This window comes from Caretta caretta, chromosome 1, assembly GCF_965140235.1.
Source record: "Caretta caretta isolate rCarCar2 chromosome 1, rCarCar1.hap1, whole genome shotgun sequence".
Classification (NCBI taxonomy): Eukaryota; Metazoa; Chordata; order Testudines; family Cheloniidae; genus Caretta; species Caretta caretta.
In genome coordinates this window covers 328,411,318-328,433,341 of record NC_134206.1, presented here as the reverse complement: position 1 = coordinate 328,433,341, position 22,024 = coordinate 328,411,318, and the positions used below count along the sequence as shown (strand labels likewise).

Genomic DNA, 22,024 nt, shown 5'->3' with positions numbered 1-22,024 from the left:
TGAGAAGAGCGGGTAGGGGGAATTTGGGACATGCAGGGCTGTGGTGACCAGAGAAAGAGGCGACTTTCCACAGCTTCCAGGCTGTGGCTGCTGGGGAGAGACAGCCCTCCTGCCCAGCCTCAGCTCTGTGGCTGCGGTGGGGGAGAGACCCTCCTCCTTCCCAGCCCCAGCATGGGAGAAATGGAGAGACCCCCCTCCTTCCCAGCCCCAGCTTGGGAGAAATGGAGAGACCCTCCTCCTTCCCAGCCCCAGCTCAGAGGCTGCCGCGACAGGGGATAGAGGGCACATCCATCGCATTAGAAAGGTAAAACTACTGATATTAAAATATGAGTTGTGTGCTTTTATTTGTAGAACAAAAAAACTTTAATTATTATTAAGGGTTTTTTTATATAGCGCTTTTATCCAAAGTGCTTTACAATAGTTAGCTAACAGTATAAACAACATTTTGAAAGATCATTAAGTAGTCCTCTGAGACCTGCAGCAATTTTCAAGTGATCCATGAAAAAAAAGTTTGAGAACCACTGATCTAATCAATTCCCTGCCATTGCAGGGGCCTTGGACATTGGTAACACCTCAGTCTTTCCTGTTCTCTACCTATGGCATGCAACAGTTTGGTCTCCTGTGGTCTAACTAAAGTCATTTGGGGTTAATACAGGGCTATCTGGGTGAAATTGAATGGCCTGTGATACGCAGGAGGTGAGACTGGATGAACTAATGGTCTCTTCTGGCGTTAAATTCTATGAAACTATGAAACTCGTAGGTGCAAGTTAGCCTAGTCTACTGATTTAAAATGTTTCTCTCTAGTAGATGTTGTCCAACATCCTCCTCATTTACTAATGGACTGGAAAGAACTTTATCATCATCATGTAATAGAAGTACATCATCCTGCTTCTTTCTAAACGCAGAACAGAAATATTTATTGAACACTTCTGCCTCATTAACGTTACCGTTTATTGCTATGTTTCTTTTGTTCCTAATATACTTTAAAAACTAGTTATTGTCCTTAGCCCTTCCAGCTATGGATTTTTCCTTTATATCTTTAGCTTCCCTTATGAGTTTTCTACATTTACATAACTTCTAATTTATATTGATTGTTATTTAATTTTCCCTTTTTCCATTTGTTACTATAGTGCTATTTTACTTCTGACTGCTGCCTTCACTTTACCACTGAATGAGGATGAACCAAAGTTATCCTCTCTCTTGAGTGTGGAGCTCTGTCACTTTGAACAAAGAGCTGGAGCACGGCAGAACCTCTGCCAGCTTTTTGGTTGCAAAGGGTTTCCAGTTACCAATTGCCAGGCAGGCTGCCCGCATAGAGCTGGATGTTCATTCTCAGTTCATTTTCACTTTCACTATCCACCTATAGGAAAGCTGCCACTATGAAATGTAATTAGGTGTTGATGACCACCAAACTGATATAGTTAAACAAAAACCATTGAGTAGCTATGTTAAGATTGCCAGATAGGCAATAAGGCTTGCTTCTTAACAGTCTGTTCCACCCTTGTATTGAGCTGTGACACTCTGAGTTTGTTTCCCAGACCTGAAGAAGTGCTCTGTGTAAGCTTGAAAGCTTGTCTCTCTTACTACCAGAAGTTGCTCCAATAAAAGATATGACCTCACCCACCTTGTCTCTTAATACTGAATGACTGTAAGTTACATTATTTGGTCTACAAGTGTTGCAGTTTTGTCTTTGAAATCTGCACCTTTTAGAGGTTGACCACATTTAATTAAGTCTATATTTCTCCTGAGGAGATGAGGGAATGCATTATCTGCATCTGAATTACAGTACCAGCTATACAGATATAATACACAAACCAAGCTGGGTGAATGAGGGACTTGTAGCTACTTCACCCTGAACTGTGCATTTATACCTTCTACAGGAAGCATGTTAAATTCCTGCTTGTACAGATGGCATAAGTGCCCCTAAACAGATTCAGGCAGCAGAATGCCTGGGGGAATATGAGTAACTACTTTAGTTTGCTATCAACATGCTAAACTCGGCTCTCACTTACACCCACACAGCCACGGTGAATTCATTGGGAGTTGTGGCCCTATGCCAGGGCTGAATTTGGTTCAGTTATTTACCTTTAAGTTTTTTAAAATAATTTCTTACTGTGTTTGCTAATTATAAATGCTCAGCATATGGAGAATTTTGTGGAAGCACTAGTGTGGCATGTGGGAGTTAAGGCTTGTCTGGGAAAGGGAGTAGGTCTGACACTCAAGCTACTCTTTTTTAAAAGTTGTAGCAAGGTTTGCTGGTGAGCACACACACTACAGCATCCCTGCAGGCATTATGCCTGCTCTTGCCTTATGCAGCCGCAGAGCCTGATCCTGTGAGGTGCTGCCATCAGCTCCCATTGGATGAAGTGGGAGTTGCTGGCATTCATCAGCTCAAAGTAGGCTCCTAGCATCTCCCATGATCAGTCCTCTCTGCCTCCAGCAGTCAGGTGGCACAAGGAATATACTGGCTTTATGTGGTGAGTCAGCGAGTGATGGTGCCTGCCAGTAGCTAGTCCACACAGAGGATAAGGGGCCTACCAGTAGTGCTAGCTAAGGGCATGCTTCTTTAGCTTAAGTGGTAGAGAAATGTGTTTTTTAAGCTAATGTCATCCCTGGCTCTCCAGCTGTGTGGGGGATTTATCTAGTATTGGTGGGCCAGCGTCTAAATCACTTACACTGGTTTTAAACCAGTGTAACTCCTGATTTATACCAGTGTGAGATCCTAATCCATCCCCAAGTCCAGTCTATAGCACACTGATTTACTGTGGTTTGTCCCTGGTTCTAGGAACCTTAAGCTGGCTTTAAATGATCTTTTTTTCCCCTAGGTGAGCCCTCTTTTATACAGTAATTTTGTTTTAAAACTGATTAGTCACGATTCCCTTCAGGTCTGAATTACAGATAATATAGAGAAGCGTAATGCTAAAATCCTTTTAGATTAAAAATGCCATATTATCTGTTCCACAGCAGCTCTTTTCTAATTATGCTATATTATGATATAAATTACTCTGTAGATTTGTAAAGCATGACTTGGAAGCATTTTATATCCTGTAAGTGTTTTAAAATTAATTTGTTCTTGAATGTGTCCATGTATGAATGAGTTTGGCATAAGCCTTTCAATTTTATGCTCCAGTACAGAAAGTGTACAAAGTACAAACTGTAAATCACCCTCTACATTCACTGAGATGGCTGCTCAGCTATGAAAAGAGTCTATCCAACTATTTTAAAGAAGATTTAGATGCAAAAATAATAATGTGTGCAGTGGAGTTTACATGCAGCTCTGGGACATTCCAATCTAAAACACTGCGACTCGTGAAGTCCCAGCAGGGTGAAGCTTCTCACGTATTTTGACTGGGTTGCAAAATGACAGGTAGAAATGATGTGGAGGCAGAATTAGACCCCAGTCCTGCCATAAGCTCTGTGTTAGTGTAGCCCAGCATTCACATGGAGCCCAACTAAAGTCAGTGGGCGCATGTGAAACACATTGTAGGGCTGGGACTTAGTTTGGAGAAAGGTGATGTGTGCTGGCTGAGTCTAAGAGCCTGTTGCTGAGAGGTGGTGAGCAGTGAGCACCTTCCACTCCCACTGAGGTCAGTGACCGCAATGTGTCGTTGAACTAGATGGGAGTTAAGGGAGCGCAGCACCTCTCCAGGGGGGACCCTGAGAGACATCTAGGGGAACAGCATTAAAAGGAAATAAACTACTCCCTGCCTGATCCAGCTCCTACGGAAGGAAATGGCAGAGCTCCTACTGACGTCAGTGGTGCAGTGAAGGGCCCTTTGCTTCTTATGTTGTTGGTCAGATTAATAGTTAAAATCTGAGTCTGAAATGTATGTCCTGTAAACAAAAAATGAGTCTTCTGGTGTGGGGGGCAGAACTGTTGGGGAACAGATTAAAAAATATTGTATGTTGGCTATAATGACCTGAATGGCTTTTAAAAATTAAAGGAAATGGAAGGATTAAGTAAAAGAAACCTCTTCTGATTGATTCTGCTAGAAGATCTTGAAGAGACAGGAATAAGAGTAGCTGGGAGAGGAAATAAGAAACACATTTTTTTTTAAATTGAGTCCTTATGTTAGCAGTCATAATATACTTGTACTAGTCCATATATTAAGAAATTGTGATGGATGTTTCCACATCCTTTAATCAAATGAGTTATATAAGGCTCATAACTTGTTTGGAAATGAAAAGGGATATGTAAACTACATATTATTAAAGCTATTTTTTCAAAATAAGTAGAAGCTCTGTTTTCCAAACTCTTTATAATAAAAGTATAACAAGAATATGTATATATTGTTTTTTTTCAAAAGTAAGTAAATATTATTCAAAACATTACAGCATCATTTTGTACCATTCTTAATTTTAAAAGGGATCTAATTACAAATTCATTCATACCTATTATATATGTACGCATTTCCAAACACAGCAAACCTAGTAAATGATATAATCTAAAACTTGACACTTAGGGAACGTCTACACTGCCCCGCAGTTCGGACTAAGGGGGGTTAAATAGTGCTGCGTACCAAAGTGCTGTGCTGTAATTCCTCTGTATGTACATTAATGCAAACTAGGAACCTTTTAGATCAATGCCTGCCGTGTCCAGTACTCTAGGAGAGTTAAAGTACAACACTTCGGTGCACATTGCTATTCACACCCCTGTAGTGTTGACCTGCAGGGCAGTGTACACGTGCCCTTAGATTTGGTATGTTTCTCTGTCAGGACTTCATGTGAGTGCTCAGTGCTAGGATCCCTAATTGAATACTATGGACTGGACTGGACTCTTACAGTCCAGCCTGAGGAAGGGGTACTGCATAGCTGCTCTGCCCCAGGAGTAGGGCAGGAACGCTAAGCATCGCAGTCTGGTTCCTGCTTCCCCTATGCTCTAGACAGGCAGTTGTGGTGTGGATTATTACCCCTTGGTGCTGCCTCCAGTGTGTTGGCTGGTATATTGGGGGCAGTTAGTCAGTATCCTGATCATTCCCCACCTACAAACTGAGTAGGGGAGTAACAGCCCAGAGGTAGATGTTCTCATCCTCACGCAAGCTTTAGCAATGCAAGTAGCCCAGGCTTTAGAATGTAAGCCCTCAATCTTGCAAAGCATTTAAATACATGTTTCAATCCATCCCTAGTCAGCAAAGTGTTTGAGCTCACGTTTTTAAATTCCATTAACTTAAGAATGTGTTTAAAGTGAAGCCTGTGCTGAAAGTATTTTGCTGCACATGGATGGATGGTTGAATTGGGAGCCTCAGAAGTATAATGGGAAATGCTGTGTGCTCCCAGCCACATTAAATCAATTAATACATTTTTTGGTGAAATTACCTGGCCTATCTGGTAATTTTCATGGGATCTTTAGAAGTCCACAACCATATGTGGCACCAAATTCTGCCTTTGGGGGATGCACATGGGGCTTCCATTGATTCCATTCAACTCTGTGCACATTCAGGGTCAGAATTTGGCCCATAACATCAGGAGGATGGCAGTAGCTATGGGTTAGGTCTGAGATGCCCGGCTTTCTAGACTGCAATATGCATGAATAGCTCCACAGTGCCCAAAAATCCACATATGCAGGAGGTACTCAGGGATGCCATTCATTACTATTTATTTTTGTAATGCTGTATCCACAGTGAAGTGATTCCCAGAGTTCTGCCTGTCAAAGTAGTACTGGGGGGACTGACTTTACCATGTCTTCCCATTGGCAATCCACATGGCAGCGTCCCTCTTGGAAGCACCAGTTTCAAGGGAGACAAATCTGCAAATGACATTACAGAAATGGGCGGCCTACTGCTTCTGTTTAGGGATAGCTCCAGTAACAGGACTATAGTGATAGGTGAGTGCCTTTATATTTGGGGATTTCTCAAAATGTCTTGAATCAAATCGACCCAATTGTATGTCTCTTCATAATTTACTTTAAAACCAAAGCAAAGCTAAATTCAGTGATTAGGCTGTATGAATCTTAATGCTGAACTGAGCACAGAAGCCTACATGTACAAATAGAATTTGGTCCTGTGCTTCTCATTCAGCCAGAACTTTCATCGATTGCAATAGACGTTTTGACTGAGTGCTGGACTGAGCCCACATAATTTATAGGGGTTTTTTTTTGGAATATGATTTACAGTCAACCATAGAGAAGAGCAAATAAGATGGCCTTCAGGCAGAATTTCAAGAAAGGAAATCACTGAGTCGTTTGGAGGGAGGATGAGATTTCCGTGTAGGCAAGGAATCCTTAGAATCACAAATGAGAGAGCGATTTCCAACTGTGGAAAGTCTATAAGATGGGGAAAAGGAGGAGAAGAGAGGAAGTCAGTACCAGAGCAGTGAAATTAACAGAGAGGGAAGTAGGTAGATCTAAGGGTAGAAAGGTGGGGTGGTCTGTTTCATGGGGAGTTTGGAAAACCAGGTGCTAGTTTTGAATTGGATTTGAGATGGATAGGAGGCCAGTGAAGGTGAGAGAAGGGTGACATGGTTCTGTTTTGTGGAATTGAAGAGTATTCTGGACACTGTGAATTTAAGGGACAGGGATTTAGGGAGACTAAAGAGTTACCTTAACTGAGCAGTCAAGATGGGAAGTGAATAAGTATACAAATAAGGCTTTCAACAGACCATCAAGGTAAGAACAAATAATATTATTTTATTAATCTAATAGGCAGATCCTAATGCTGGGTGCCCTCAATTCCATTGGAATTGGAAGTTGAAAATGCCTAGCACCTTGCTGGAGGCATCCAGCACCTCACAGGATCAAGCCCTAACACAGCAGAATAACATTTATATATTGCTGAAGTACATGCATATTGTACTCACTGGTGTCAAGGTAGCCTTTCACCATAACTGCTACTCATTTGAGGATCTGTGGGTCATTCATTCACTGGTACTTTGAGGACCTGATGAAAGTGTCTCTGATGACCTGCTGTTGAAAATCTTCAAAAACAGTTCAAAGGCAGTCTTCATTTTAGGAGACGTTCATGTCTGAAAAATACTAAAGAGGGTATTGTTCAAGAGAAATGTGCTAACAGCTCTACTCTAAAATAGATACATTGTATAGTCTGATGTATTGTTGAAACTCTCTGGATATTACAAAAATAGTCCCTTAAAATTTTGTTCTACAAATGTTCATCTGACAGATCTAGCCTCTATAGAAGTTTCCAAAGATTCAGATGATGTACTGCTGAGTTATCATCATCATCTACTGACGCAGAACTCTCAGCCTCTTCATCTAAATATATACTTCTATTAATTGGTACAATATTTAAGAGAGGATGCAAGGACTAGATTAATTTACAGGGGCTGTGCTGTGATGTATAATTTTAAGTAATTGCATCTCATTCTCAACATAGCAAAGATTTTTTTCAGTTAGTGATCTGGCACCGTTTCATATGTCTTGTCGGAGTATTTTCACTTTGCAGAAGTGTCAATTGCCATATTTCCATTAACTCTCCACTGTCCTCTCACAAATGGAACTATTTCTTAAGATTAATAGTGCTTATAATAAAAATGCTTATCCAAAAACCCTCTTCCTTTAATTTTGTAAATCACAGATAAATTAGAGTGATCCAATGGGTTAAGTGTAAATGAATCACACATGATCCTGGGAATTTAGCAACTGAATCAATTATTTTCCTTTTGGTTATGCTGTGGTTATTATAAATAACCTCCATGCTTAATCAGTGGAGACTTAGTCTATTAATTAAGAAGACACAACAGGGAATGTTTTATTGTAGTATTAAATCCTGTCAGTTCCCATTGGCAGGATGCTATCAATACTTCTAGAAGGGTATTATTACTCTTATATACATAATGGAGCATTTTATTGGCGTCACTAACAGATGTTTTGTTGTTGCTTAAAAACAAAAATAAATAGATTTACACCAATGTAACAGAGAACTGAGTTAGACCCTCTATATCTTATTTTAGAGACAAGAGCTTCTAATAAATGTAATTAATTTCCCCTGTGGCCCTAAGCTGAGGGGGTGCTCAAAATTATGACCACTCCAAAACTAGACTACATTTTTGTTTGCTTATGTTGCCTCTTTTTTACGTGAGCGGCTAGTCAAATTTCAGAGCCTGGGGAATGTTCCATTTAGGAGCAGAAATTGGGAGACTGGTATTTTCTTTGCTGCAACTTTATTTACAAGGAATGTACAAAGTCCTGCTTCTCCAAATGCAGGAGGAACCGAGAACAAAAGGAGCAGTTTCTTAGCTTCCAGCCCCCGAGCCTCTTTAGTTAACACCAGATCCAAAAGCTCCCTTTCTAGCTTTTTTCAGGGTCACACTGTTCTCACAGGTTTCAGAGTAACAGCCGTGTTAGTCTGTATTCGCAAAAAGAAAAGGAGTACTTTTGGCACCTTAGAGACTAACCAATTTATTTGAGCATGAGCTTTCGTGAGCTACAGCTCACTTCATCGGATGCATACCGTGGAAACTGCAGCAGACTTTATATATACACAGAGAATATGAAACAATTCCTCCTCCCACCCCACTGTCCTGCTGGTAATAGCTTATCTAAAGTGATCATCAGGTGGGCCATTTCCAGCACAAATCCAGGTTTTCTCACCCTCCACCCCCCCACACAAATTCACTCTCCTGCTGGTGATAGCCCATCCAAAGTGACAACTCTTTACACAATGTGCATGATAATCAAGTCGGGCTATTTCCTGCACAAATCCAGGTTTTCTCACATCCCCCCCACCCCCATACACACACAAACTTACTCTCCTGCTGGTAATAGCTCATCCAAACTGACCACTCTCCAAGTTTAAATCCAAGTTAAACCAGAACATCTGGGGGGGGGGGGGTAGGAAAAAACAAGAGGAAACAGGCTACCTTGCATAATGACTTAGCCACTCCCAGTCTCTATTTAAGCCTAAATTAATAGTATCCAATTTGCAAATGAATTCCAATTCAGCAGTTTCTCGCTGGAGTCTGGATTTGAAGTTTTTTTGTTTTAAGATAGCGACCTTCATGTCTGTGATTGCGTGACCAGAGAGATTGAAGTGTTCTCCGACTGGTTTATGAATGTTATAATTCTTGACATCTGATTTGTGTCCATTTATTCTTGACTCTCTTGGTTTCTCTGCCTCTGTGTGTATTCTTGTCTGTTCTTTGTTTCTGTGTGTTCTCCCTTCCCTCACACGCACACACGCACGTGTTCACAATACTTAGTGGAACCACACCACCACCCTCATGATGCTAGTTCCTGGGCCGACTTATTAGGCTTTGTTTTAGGTGTGGCCCTTAAGTGTTTCTTACAACTATCTCAAATGAAGGGCTTGTTTACATATCAGTTTGAAGGAGATTTTAATTCAACCAGAACAAGATTTCATCCAGCTCATATATATAAACATAAAATGCCAAGTGCTGATCTCAGTTACTCCAGTATCAATATGCACTAATTCCACTGACTTCAGCAGAATTATTCCAGATCTATCCTGGTGACACTGCGGCTATGTACATGGCAGCTGGGAGGGTGCTGTCCACACAGGTACACAGACACACGCTAGCTCTGCTCAAGCTAGTGAGCTAAAAATAGCAATGTGGCTGCAGGAGCAGCCCAGGCTAGCCACCTCAGCACAAACCCAGGGACTTGGGCAGCATCGGGCTTGGGTGGCTAATCCTAGTCACCACCACCACCATGCCACTTGGCCACACTGCTAATTTTAGCATATTAGCTTGAGCAAAGCTAGCATGGGTCTGTCTACCTGTACTGGGAAACACCCTCCCCCCTATACCCTGAGAGCAACATTTGGCCCAAAGCATTTGCTTTAGTGTTCAACATATGACACAGGAGATGTCACTTAGGGCCAGATCCTGCTCACTTTACCCACATGAGTAGTTGACTTGATTTAAATGGGGTCAGTCAAGTGAACAAGGTTCAGCCCTAGGCCCCAATCCTGCAAACACTTTATGCATGAGAATAACTTTTACACTTATGAGGCGCACCACTCCACTCAGTGTGGGAATACCCATATGCATGAGTTCATTTAAAGGACTGGAGCCTTAGTCAGAGCATACCTGAATAGGATAGGAATTTTATTGGGTTGTCTCTCAAGTATACCACTTTAGTGCCATGAGAGTGAGTTGTAATGACTGCTGCTTAATCAGAACAGAATCAGCATCAATTCCATTTAACAGGAATGAATTCAGAGAGAGTCGAGGGACTAAGTAGTATTACATAGGTGTAAAATTCTAAACTCCAGTCTTACAATACAGAAGCAGAGAAATAAATATTGAAGAAGAAACATGAAATGCTGGTTAATTTCATTTATTCAGTACAGTATTATATTTCCAGGTTTTTTCAGCCTCTTAATCAAGACAGCTGCTTTGCCTTGTATCTCACTACACAACCAATGTATGCATTAATCAACAACATCACAGAGTCTTTTATGTTTCATTGCCTAAATAATGTGCACATAGGAGGCAAGCCAATACATCGTTTTATGGAGGTTACACCAGTAGCAATATAAGCAAAGTCAAAGCTTCCACGAAAATAGAAATCCAGCTATGTCCTAAAAAAAAACCCAAATTCATGCATTTCTTACCATCTGCAATAAATCTTTAGGAAGGTTAATATATTATTTTTACTAGAAGCATATCTATCATTCACTCAATGGATTTAGATGTTTTCTGGTGTATCTTTGACTTGTTTGAAACGGTAACTGATACATCAAACCAACTCTTCAGTCCTTTTGGAGACAGAGCATAGTTTGTCAAAGTGATACTGGTACTTGATCTATGTTCTTGGTTAAGAAATGATTGTCTTGGTCTATTCCGTCAAAAGTATCTATTCCAACTTTTCCTTCTAGGTTTTTTCTTGAATACTACAAATTAAGGCCACTTGTCTACTCAGTTTGAAATTCCTGTGTGAAAACTTCTCTCTCTTCCATAGTTATTACAGATGTTAATTTTTTAATAATGTTGAATAAACATCTGCATTCACATTTTTCCTTGTGAAAATTCTGTGCTTGTGGGTAACTTTTAGTGTCTCCATCATATGCACAGGTCACATGTATTCATACAAATACCTGCATACTTAAAAACATAAATAAAATAGGGAAACTGAGGACCTGATCCTTTGAGATGTTGCATATCCTCAAGTCCCATTGACCTTCATGAGAGTCGAGGGAGCTTAAAACCTCACAATCACAGGCGCTCCATGTGTGCATAATTAATAGCACAAAAGATTTATACAATTAAAACCGAATGCACTGTGACTGCTTGCATAAGTAAGGATTTGGCAGGCTTGGGTTCTTTAAAATGGTACATGTTGTTTTGAAAACACAGCTAACAGCAATGAGCAGTGTACCTGCAAGACCAAAATATGTCTTTTTAATTTAATGCTGTAGCATGTCATCCAAAAGCATGAAAGATTTACATAGATCAGGGCATACTTAGGGACATATCTCAGGTGTGGTTTTATCATTGATCCAACTAATTACTCTGGCTTGTGGTAATTTTTTTTTCCTGTTACATCTTTCTTCAAATATTTTTTAAAGCACTCATGCAGACACAACATTTAAAATTGCTCACTGCTGGAAAGATGTTCCGAGGAGTCTTACTTCTGTCACAACGGAAGAAGTTGCAGTATTGATCAAGGCTGTTTATTTTGGTTTTTTTCGGTTTTCATCATGTTTTCCTCTGTAAATTTTAGTTTTTCATCTGGTTCCTTGGTACATCACTGAATCATCCTCACAACTTGATTTTCACAAAGCTCCATTTCTATGGTTAGCAAAATAGACATGTAAGCACATCACTAGATAATTTCCTTCATCCCCTCCACACTGTTAGCACTAAATAAAATAATGAGATCATTTACCAACTAAACAATGTATAAGATTTCATTTTATTTTACCTTAACCATTCTATTTTTCCCTCCCTCCCTCACAGACGATGGAAATGCTTAAAACAAACTAAGGTAGTATGAAACTGACTAATGTAAGTGTAAGCATGGCACCAGTGGGACGAGCTGTAAAACGTTTGTGTGCTTCTGCCAAAATATGTTGCATGGCTTTCTGCTGTTGTCTTGTGTTTCTGATGTTAGGCAGCATGTTTCAGTAACTTGTAAGCATTTCATTTTATATTTATATTCCTATTTTGGATTTGTAGTTTTAAATACCCCCTTTTTAAAATAGTCCTTGGCAAATTATCATAACATACCTGCAAGCACTGTAAAAATTATTTGTTACAATAATGTCCAGAAGCTCCAATCAGGACCTCAGCCCATTGGGCTAGGTTTTATAGAAACACAAAATAAGAGAGCGTACATTTGGTATTCACATGAGTTAGGAGCAATGGGTTAGATTTTTAAAGGTATCTAGGTGCTAAGTGGGATTTTCAAAAGCACCAAGGCACTTCAACCTCATTGATTTCAATAGATGTTAGGCACCTATATGTTTGTGAAAATCCTACTAGGCATCCTAATAACTTTAAAAATCTGGCCAAGTGTCAATAATCCTGTGAACTCTTCTGTGGTTGTCCCTTGAAAATAACCCTCCAGATTGGCCATTATAGAATTCAAGTCACGTTAGTGTGGCTGATTGCTACATACATCTAAGCCTTTCCCATGTGAATGCTTTGTCACTAGTCTTCTACCCTAAAATGAGTAACTTTTGTGTTCTTTATATAATGGTTGTTGTGTAGAAATCAAACATATTGTACTTTCACAGTAATATGTCCAAAAGATCATTCTCGGCCAAAGAGATTATATTTTCCTTTTTTTAAAAAATACCTTTTATAAAATGTCTGAGTGAATATAACGCTCATGATGCTGAGACTAATAGCACTACCCTGAAACAGGCAAGCTTTCCTACACAGCTCCTCCAGTGCTTCCATTAGTGATCTTCAACACCCTTGCTGTTCCCATCCTGGGTTTCTCTTGAGCAGAGACAGCCACTTACATTAAACTGTGTCATGGTTTTGTGATGTGCACAAGCTGGGAGTTGAATGAAACCACCAAACTCATTTTCTTTGTGCCCTAAGCTATCATTTGAAAGCAGATCACCAGAGGTGACAGGTCAGTGCACTAGCCCAGTGTGCCACTTAGCTCCGTGTTTCTTTTCTTTTTGGACACTAGAATAGAAGCAGTGAAAAGCAGTTAGTTATGTTGTGTATGCTCAGTTCAACTCCTCACAGTTGAACTACTCACTCAGGGTTTCATAGTTATATTTTATCATTAAATGAAAGTACAACTTCACCACAACATACACATTGCTCAAGTGCATGGAATTAACAATACACATTGTGTGATAACAGAATAACTTACCAGAACTATGTCTACCTTCTAAATTATTGTGGTTATACAACTAGAAATTTGACAGCCATCTACATGACGTTTTTACAGCTCTTCTCAGTTATCCAGCTTGAGAACTACCGCTCTCTTCCTTAAGGCACTAATGATTAGAACTAAAAGAGCTTTAAAAAGCCCATCTAGTGAGCAAGGTCATCTTTTTATTCCCTAACAAAACAGATCACTGAGCTAACAAGGCTAGGGAAGCCTTAATTAATGTCAGCAGAGCATTTAAAAAGCAAAGGGAAAATAGGTCAGTAAAAATAGTACTCTAGAGAAGTAAGGAAGATTATTTTGTGAAATCATCCCAAGAGAAGCCAGGGAGCCTTATTGTCAGATATTGCTAATGCTAGGGGTGGATTACAGAAAAGTGTGGGAATAACTAACACTGTTTTGTGACCTCACAATTTTCTACATTGTGCGTTAGCCAAACCAGGTAGAGTCCCTGCAATGAAGACACAGGCATGAGCTCAGAAATCAGAACATATATTTATTTCTGCAAGAGGGTAGTGAGGCAGCTCCCCTCCTCTTGCTCATGCTGCTGACTCCTAAAAACACTTTTGCTTTTCCTCCAGGCAGGAACTGCATGCCCACTCTCCACTTCCTCAGAGTCACAATGTCCTTCCCCTCTGCACTGCAGAGACAGAGCCAGCACAGTAATCCTGTTACAATTTTATTCATCTCTGTAGCACCAAGGATCTCAAAGCGCGTTACATACCTAAATTAAGTGTCACATCACATCCCTGTGGTAGAGATAGATTATCCCTTATTTATAAAGTGGAAAAAGAAGGAGAGACTGGTCACAATCCAACAGAGCATGCTCTTAACTTTAAGCATGTAACTAATCCTACTGATTTCATAAAGATAAGCACAAACTTAAGTGGTTTACTGAATCAGAGCTATAGAGAGGGCTAACTGACTTGCCCCAAGTCACCCAGAGAGTATAATTCATGCTTCAGCCTCTGGTCATTCATTATGATGTTTAGTTTCCTCTTAGCATTGGCATGGTGGAGGTGGAATGTGCTAGAGACTGTCATGCTGGTGCTAGGCTGAAGGCACCATGTCTTGCAGTAGTTGGCTTGCTCTGCAGCATCGTCACTCAGGGTCGTCTCCAGATCAGAAAAAGTCAGAGCCTGTCGCCCGCAGCAGATGTCGTCTGCATAGATGACTGGGCTGGTGGCAGGTCATTTCTGTACAGGTTGAACAAGGTTGGGCCTAGAACAGACCCCTGTGGTAATCTGTTCCTCTGTTTTTTCCAAGCACTTGTTTTCTCACCCACATGCACCTTCAACCATCTGTCTCGGAGTAGCAGTTTGATGGCATCAGCAAGCCATGGTGGGAGGACTCTTGGTATTTTAACAAGTAGACCCATGTGCCACACCATATCATACGCTGCAGAGAGGTCAAGGAAAATACCACCTGTTTCCAGGTTTCTCTGAAAATCATTTTTGATAAATATGTGATTAGCACAAGTACTTGGTCACATGTGCTTCGACCTTGTCAAAAGCCTACTTGCTCAACATTCAAGATGTTCTCCACCTCTAGTGTTATTCACTGTAAAATTAGGCATTCTAAAACCTTGAGACACACACAAAGCAGCGATATCAGGTGGTACTTTGATGCCTGGTTTGGGTCTTTACCAGGTTTTGGGAGACTGATGACTTTTGACATGCACCAGTTTTGCAGCCAGAGGCTGAAGCATACCCAGTTTATTTAGGTCTGACCCTCAATCGAACATTGACATACAAAAAGCCACTTGAGCAAGACAGCAGCGAAGGTCAAGACACGCAACAAGCTTCTCAGCAAACTGGCAGGTTCTTCATGAGAAGCAGATGCTCCAACCTTAAAGGACTTCAGCCCTTGCCATATCATATTCAATAGCAGAGTACTGTGTGCTAGTATGTAATCAGTTGGCACATACCAAACTTGTAGACGTGCAACTCAATTCAACAATGCTCATCATCACATGAATTCTCTGACTGACTCATCTTTCCTGTCTTCCAGTTCTGAGCCACATTTCTCCCCCTTACATCAGGAGGGAGATTGCGGCTGGCAACTGCTTGAAAAGGGATGTGCCAACCCACATTGGCCCTTGTTCAATGACTTTTTAGTCCACTGGCTATACGTCTTTCATCACGACACCCACAGTGGTCGAGGTTGCCACGCCAGGATGTGATACCAGAGTCCTTGTGGTGTAAAGACTGGTATTTAACATCAATCACCAATCAATTCCTTGTCATAGACCCTACTGCTCACCTGCCCAGCTTCGACCTGCCACGCTGTCAGTGGGCTCTTCTTAACCAATTCCGGATTGAGCAAGGCCTCTGTGCAGTCAACCAGCACTGTTGGGGTGTTCAAGACAATCCAAGCTGCAGCTGCAGCATAGATCAAACTATGATACACATTGTCGAGGGGTGCCCACTAACAAAAATTCAGGGGTGGGCTCCGAGAGCTCCACGTGGCCACTAAGAATGCTATTTCTTGCAGGGGTGCCTGAATAATGTTGATAGTGAGGGTGCTGAGAGCGATAGAACCAAACTGTAAGGCTTGTATATAATGGAATCCACTTCAAGCAAGGGGGTGCAGCAGTACCCCCAGCACTCTTAGTTCCAGCACCTATGATTGTTTGGCTCAGCGAATATGCAAATGCTAAATAAATTGTATCAGAGGGGTATCCGTGTTAGTCTGGATCTGTAAAAGCAGCAAAGAGTCCTGTGGCACCTTATAGACTAACAGACATATTGGAGCATAAGCTTTCGTGGGTGAATACCCACTTCGTCAGATGCTGCATCTGACGAAGTGGGTATTCACCCACGAAACCTTATGTTCCAATACGTCTGTTAGTCTATAAGGTGCCGCAGGACTCTTTGCCACTAAATAAATAAATACCCAGAGAGTCAATGGAAGAGAACCCTGGTCTCTAAATTCCCAGTGTTGGTCCCCCACCACAAGACCATACTTCCTTTGTGTGAGAGCTGTAATGACATCCCTAATGACAATGAAAAGTGGGATGATCTACCTACCCTCTGTGAGCACAGCATGATAATAGCAGGTGTTGCATTTGCTACATGTGGCTGCTGCCAGGAAGGGTAGGCTGAAAATATAGCCCTTTCTTTGTTATGGTACCACATGGTGTCCCTCTCTACTCTGTTAATTAGCATTCAGTCTGTCAACATAACTCAATGGGAGGAGGGAAAAGAAACCTAGGAAAACCAATAGCATTTTATCACCCTGTCAATAAATTAAGCTAGCAATTTATTGCTATACCTGGATAAGCACACAGCACTGGTGTACATACAGCTGTACACAAATGGTTGATTTAGGATTTTCTAGCTAGCCAGCAGTCTGATTTTTAGGGGCACGTTCTGTTGGGACGTATCTTTAAATATACTTCCTTTTTGTATTCCTATTAACAATAATTGCTGTCATGGTTTCACCTTTAGTGATCAACTTCTTAACCGCAGAGCTTTCAGGGGGAAATGGTGCTCTGAGAAATATTGAAGACAAAAAGACCATTTACCTGTTCCTGTGGAACATCGATGTACCTGTACTGCACCAGGTTTATGTTTCAAATCAAAATTCTTAACAGAAACCTAAATAGGCTGTACTGTAGGGAATGATCCTTGACTTTCTGGGATAGAAAAGGGTGCTATAATAGTACTATTCCGTCTCTAACTTATATGATGCTATCATATTCAAAAATGCAAGAATGTTCACCCTCTGGTACTGGAATGAAAAAGCTGGCAGATATGATTTTAGATTTCACAAGAGGAAAAAAAGGATGGATGATGCGGGAAGGAGAGCATACCACCTTAGCATCTAGCTTTCTTTCTCAGGGCTAGCCAGGAAGAAAAAGCAGCAGGTTTTGTCACCTTAGTCTTGACCCTGGAATGCAGAGGGAACCATCCTCAGGAAGTCCACAAAATGTGAGAAAACAGTTGTGTTGAAATAAAGACATAAAGCTATCTTCAGTCTGCAACGCATTAGGGGCTGTTGTAGTAGGCTTCCTGGACACCTAAACCCAGCTCTGAAAGCAGTGCTCATATATTCTCTGAGGTGCTCAAAGTCAGCTTATCTATAAAGGGAAGAAAATATTGCTTCCATCTAGTTTGTACTTGAGGATATCTCAAGAAGTAAATCAAAGAATGCTAGGGATAAATCTTTGGAAAAGAGCATATCAAAACTTTGTTTAATTTGTTTCCACAGCTGTTGTAAAACTAACTCACTGGAGGCAATGTAATCTGAAAGTGGAATCTATTATTAAAGTGGGAAATGACTCACCAGAAGAGCAAAGTCTTTATGTCTCTCCCTTAGCATGGCTTTGTGGGTGGCATGCTTGCCTGTGGGCCAGAAGCTCCCAAACTTCACACTGCTACCTACTGCATCACTTGGGGGAGTGGAATTTCAGCTTGGAGATCACATCCTTTGGCTGAAATGTTACACTGAGTTCCCCGCTTCCTGTTTCTAGTGACTGTACGGGTTGAAGAGAGAGAGAGAGAAAATCCTGGTGTGTTGGCCAAGATTTCCTCTCAATAACACTATTTCTGAAGTTCAATGCTGTGTATTAGCTGCGCTGAGCACACAGTGGCTGCTACAATTGGCTACAGACACTCTCACTACACTACTAGCATCTAATTGGTTTATAAACCTATCTGCGCTAACTTAAATATCAGAGGCATTTTACAACACAAAGCTCCATTCTGGAAACAAACAATCTGGTGACCTCCGTATCTGAATCTGGAAGCTTGTGGTGGAATCAAATGTCTGATAAACTAAGCCATTTGGAAACAAACAGCCCAAATGTTGCCCTGACTGCACAAGTGTGGATACCTGTAGAAAGAACAGTATAGCTCAGAATTCCACTTGAAGAGTTTTCTCTGAATGGCTTTATCAAAGCATGGGACTTGCTCCCACACAGAACTGTCAGAGGGTTCTGTATCCTAAACAGCAGATGCGGGGCAGAAACAGCTGTGGAAAGTTTTGATATACTCTTTTCCAAAGATTTATCCCTAATATCCTTTGATTTACTTCTTGAGATATCCTCAAGTACAAACTTGAGCACGTCAGAGAATATATGAACACTGCTTTCAGAGCTAGGTTTAGGTATCCAGGAAGTCTATTGCAAAACCCTCTTCACTCCACCCACTTCACCAGGGGCCATCCCCTTCACCGTGGCACCAAAACTCCATGGGTTGCTGTGAACCCCACCAGCAGCAAGAACAAATCCCACACACACACAAAGGAGGAGAGGTTGCAGACGTGCAGAGGAGTTAATACTGGCTAAACAAGCAGTAATTTGTTGGAGGGTTGGTACCCCAGATACAGGGCCGGTGCAACCACTAGGCACACTAGGCGGTTGCCTAGGGCGCCAAGTGGTTGGGGGCGGCGGTGGAGCGGAGGTAAGCTGGGGCAGGGGGGCGCGGGGAGGGCCTCCTGCAGCAAGTAACGGGGGCGGGGGGTCGTCACACAGGGGAACTGCTTCCCTCCCCAGTTCACCTCTGCTCTGCCTCCTCCCCTGAGCACCGCCCCGCTCTGCTTCTCTCACTCCCAGGCTTGCGCACCAAACAGCTGATTGGCGCAGCAAGCCTGGGAGACGGGAGAAGCGGCAGCGTGCTCGGGGAGGAGGCGGAGCAGAGGTGAGCTGGGACGGGGAGCTGCTGCATGGACGGTGGGGGGGGCAGCGCAAGGTGGAAGTTTCGCCTAGGGCACGAAACCTCCTTGCATCGGCCCTTCCCAGATACATCAACCCTTTTCTCACTGCTTCTAAACAACATCCCCGCAGGTTGGTCAAATACTGAGAGGCTGTCATTGGATGGTTTCAACAGCCTTCCATCTGCATTGCATTTTAAAATTGTAGGAGGGTGCCTGAACATCGGTCCCTGCATGCCTTTTTTAGCGGCCTAAGAGCTAATTCAGGGGCTCATCAGTTGGCACCCGAGTTTGAAAATTAGGCCCTGGATCAGGGACAACTCTTTAGACATGTGAATTACAACGATTCCATTGTTGGCAGCAACAGCCTGTTATTATTGGTTCTAATTAATAAGTGAGTCCTCTGACTTCTTCAAGGCAACATTCATAATGGATTAGATGGATGGGAGATGTCATAAAAATCTAATGAAGGTTAATTGTGATAAAATAGATTTTTGTATATTGGAAAGCAAGCTCTGATTGTGTGTCAAAATTCATAAACAAAAATAAGCACATCTATTTTATACTGATGGGGGTAGTAGGTGCATCCAAGAACTATGTGTTTAAAATTGCGAGCCATAATTTTCATAAGTGACTAGTGATTTTGGGTGCCCAACTTAAGACATCTTAAAGAGGATTGATTTTTTTTTAGAAGAATGGTTGCTGAGACTTTTCTGAAAACTAAGTGCCTCTAAGATGCCCCAAGTTAGGCACTCAAAAATAAGGGCACCCAATATATCTAGTCACTTTTGAAAATCTTGGCCACAATGCATATCTATAGTCTCACCACAAGGAAAGAGTTTATGTGAGTTGTGAAAATGTTATTTAGTATAGTTTTTGTATAACTTTGTAGAATATAGGTAAGTCTGATGCATAAAATAACTGCATTGTTTGCACATTTTAAATCTAATTAATATCAGTTTGTGTAAAATATTATGAAGCCTTGTCCACATGCTTAGAATTCCTTAGTGATTGCATTTGTATTGTTTTTCAAAAATGTTCCAGAAAAAGGGATTTTACCGATTCCTACTTTTGTTGTTTGCTATGTACCTAGTATGAAATTTCATCCCACAATCCTGACCTAGAGATTTCTAAAAGTTTGCAGTTTTCAATCAGCAGGCCTGCTACTTATGGTGGCAAAGTTTACCAAGTGCCACAAAGCAGTCTCCTTCACGTACTATTTGATGAGTCTATAGGAATGGTGCCCAAACTTTTCCTATCATGCCCCGCTCTCTACCAGTAATGGAATGTGTCAAGGGCCAGTGCAACCACTAGGCGAACTAGGGCAGTCGCCTAGGGCGCCAAGTGGTTGGGGGCAGCGGTGGAGCAGAGGTGAGCTGGGGCGGGGAGCTACTGCACGCGGCTCCCCGGGCCGAGGGAAGGGAGGGGACGGCGGAGAGCTGCCGCAGGGGTGGCTCCCTGGGCCGAGGGGAGGGGACGGCGGGGAGCTGCTGAGGGGGGGGCCCCGGGCCGAGGGGAGGGGGCGGCAGCGGTGGGGCTCAAGGTGGAAGTTTCGTCTAGGGCACGAAACCCCCTTGCACCGGCCCTGAATGTGTCTGAGCCCCACCCCCTCGGCTCCATTACTGCACAATCGGCTCAGCAGAGGAGCTGGGGCTAGAGGCTGAGCTGGCCTGGGAGCAGAGGGGGAATGAGGGCAGAGCTGGACTGGGAGGGAGCAGGGGGTGGGGTGGGGTGGGGTGGAGCTGTGGCTGGAACTGGGCAGAGGGCGGAGCAAAGCTGCAGCTGGGGCCAAAGCTGGGCTGGGGGCAAAGCAGGGCTAGGTGGCACTCCCTCCCCGCCCCCCTATGGGGGCTCACCTGGGCCCTACCGTGCACCCCCCGAACGTTCCTCTGTGCCACACAGTTTCATAGAATCATAGAATATCAGGGTTGGAAGGGACCTCAGGAGGTCATCTAGTCCAACCCCCTGCTCAAAGCAGGACCAATCCCCAACTAAATCATCCCAGCCAGGGCTTTATCAAGCCTGACCTTAAAAATATCTAAGGAAGGAGATTCCACCACCTCCCTAGGTAACGCATTCCAGTGTTTCACCACCCTCCTAGTGAAAAAGTTTTTCCTAATATCCAACCTAAACCTCCCCCACTGCAACTTGAGACCATTACTCCTTGTTCTTTTGTCAGCTACCACTGAGAACAGTCTAGATCCATCCTCTTTGGAACCCCCTTTCAGATAGTTGAAAGCAGCTATCAAATCCCCCCTCATTCTTCTCTTCCGCAGACTAAACAATCCCAGTTCCCTCAGCCTCTCCTCATAACTCATGTGTTCCAATCCCCTAATCATTTTTGTTGCCCTCCGCTGGACTCTTTCAATTTTTCCACATCCTTCTTGTAGTGTGGGGCCCAAAACTGGACACACTACTCCAGATGAGGCCTCACCAATGTCGAATAGAGGGGAACGATCACGTCTCTCGATCTGCTGGCAATGCCCCTACTTATACATCCCAAAATGCTATTGTCCTTCTTGGCAACAAGGGCACACTGTTGACTCATATCCAGCTTCTCGTCCACTGTAACCCCTAGGTCCTTTTCTGCAGAACTGCTGCCTAGCCACTCGGTGCCTAGTCTTTAGCAGTGCATGGGATTCTTCCGTCCTAAGTGCAGGACTCTGCACTTGTCCTTGTTGAACCTCATCAGATTTCTTTTGGCCCAAACCTCTAATTTGTCTAGGTCCCTCTGTATCCTATCTCTACCCTCCAGCGTATCTACTTCTCCTCCCAGTTTAGTGTCATCTGCAAACTTGCTGAGGGTGCAATCCACACCATCCTCCAGATCATTTATGAAGATATTGAACAAAACTGGCCCGAGGACCGACCCTTGGGGCACTCCACTTGATACCGGCTGCCAACTAGACATGGAGCCATTGATCACTATCTGTTGAGCCCGACAATCAAGCCAACTTTCTATCCACCTTATAGTCCATTCATCCAGCCCATACTTCTTTAACTTGCTGGCAAGAATACTGTGGAAGACCGTGTCAAAAGCTTTGCTAAAGTCAAGGAACAACACGTCCACCGCTTTCCCCTCATCCACAGAGCCAGTTATCT

The 22,024-nt window shown here is 42.5% G+C and overlaps 1 protein-coding gene across 4 annotated transcripts in view; it reads left to right on the top strand.

Moving 5' to 3' along the window:
- LHFPL3 (LHFPL tetraspan subfamily member 3) overlaps positions 1-22,024 on the top strand; it is a 399,978-nt gene that overhangs the window by 335,184 nt on the left and 42,770 nt on the right. Inside the window, exons 3-4 of one of the 4 annotated variants that reach the window (XM_048836397.2) lie at positions 11,875-11,902; positions 12,967-13,000. The exons of 1 other annotated variant lie outside the window; for it this stretch is intronic. In XM_048836397.2, coding sequence (XP_048692354.2) covers positions 11,875-11,891 — 17 coding nt within the window. In that variant the 3' untranslated portion in view covers positions 11,892-11,902; positions 12,967-13,000. Of the gene's footprint in view, positions 1-11,874; positions 11,923-12,966; positions 13,001-22,024 lie in introns of all 4 variants that reach the window. 2 more of the 4 variants (XM_048836396.2, XM_048836395.2) reach the window with 2 other exon arrangements.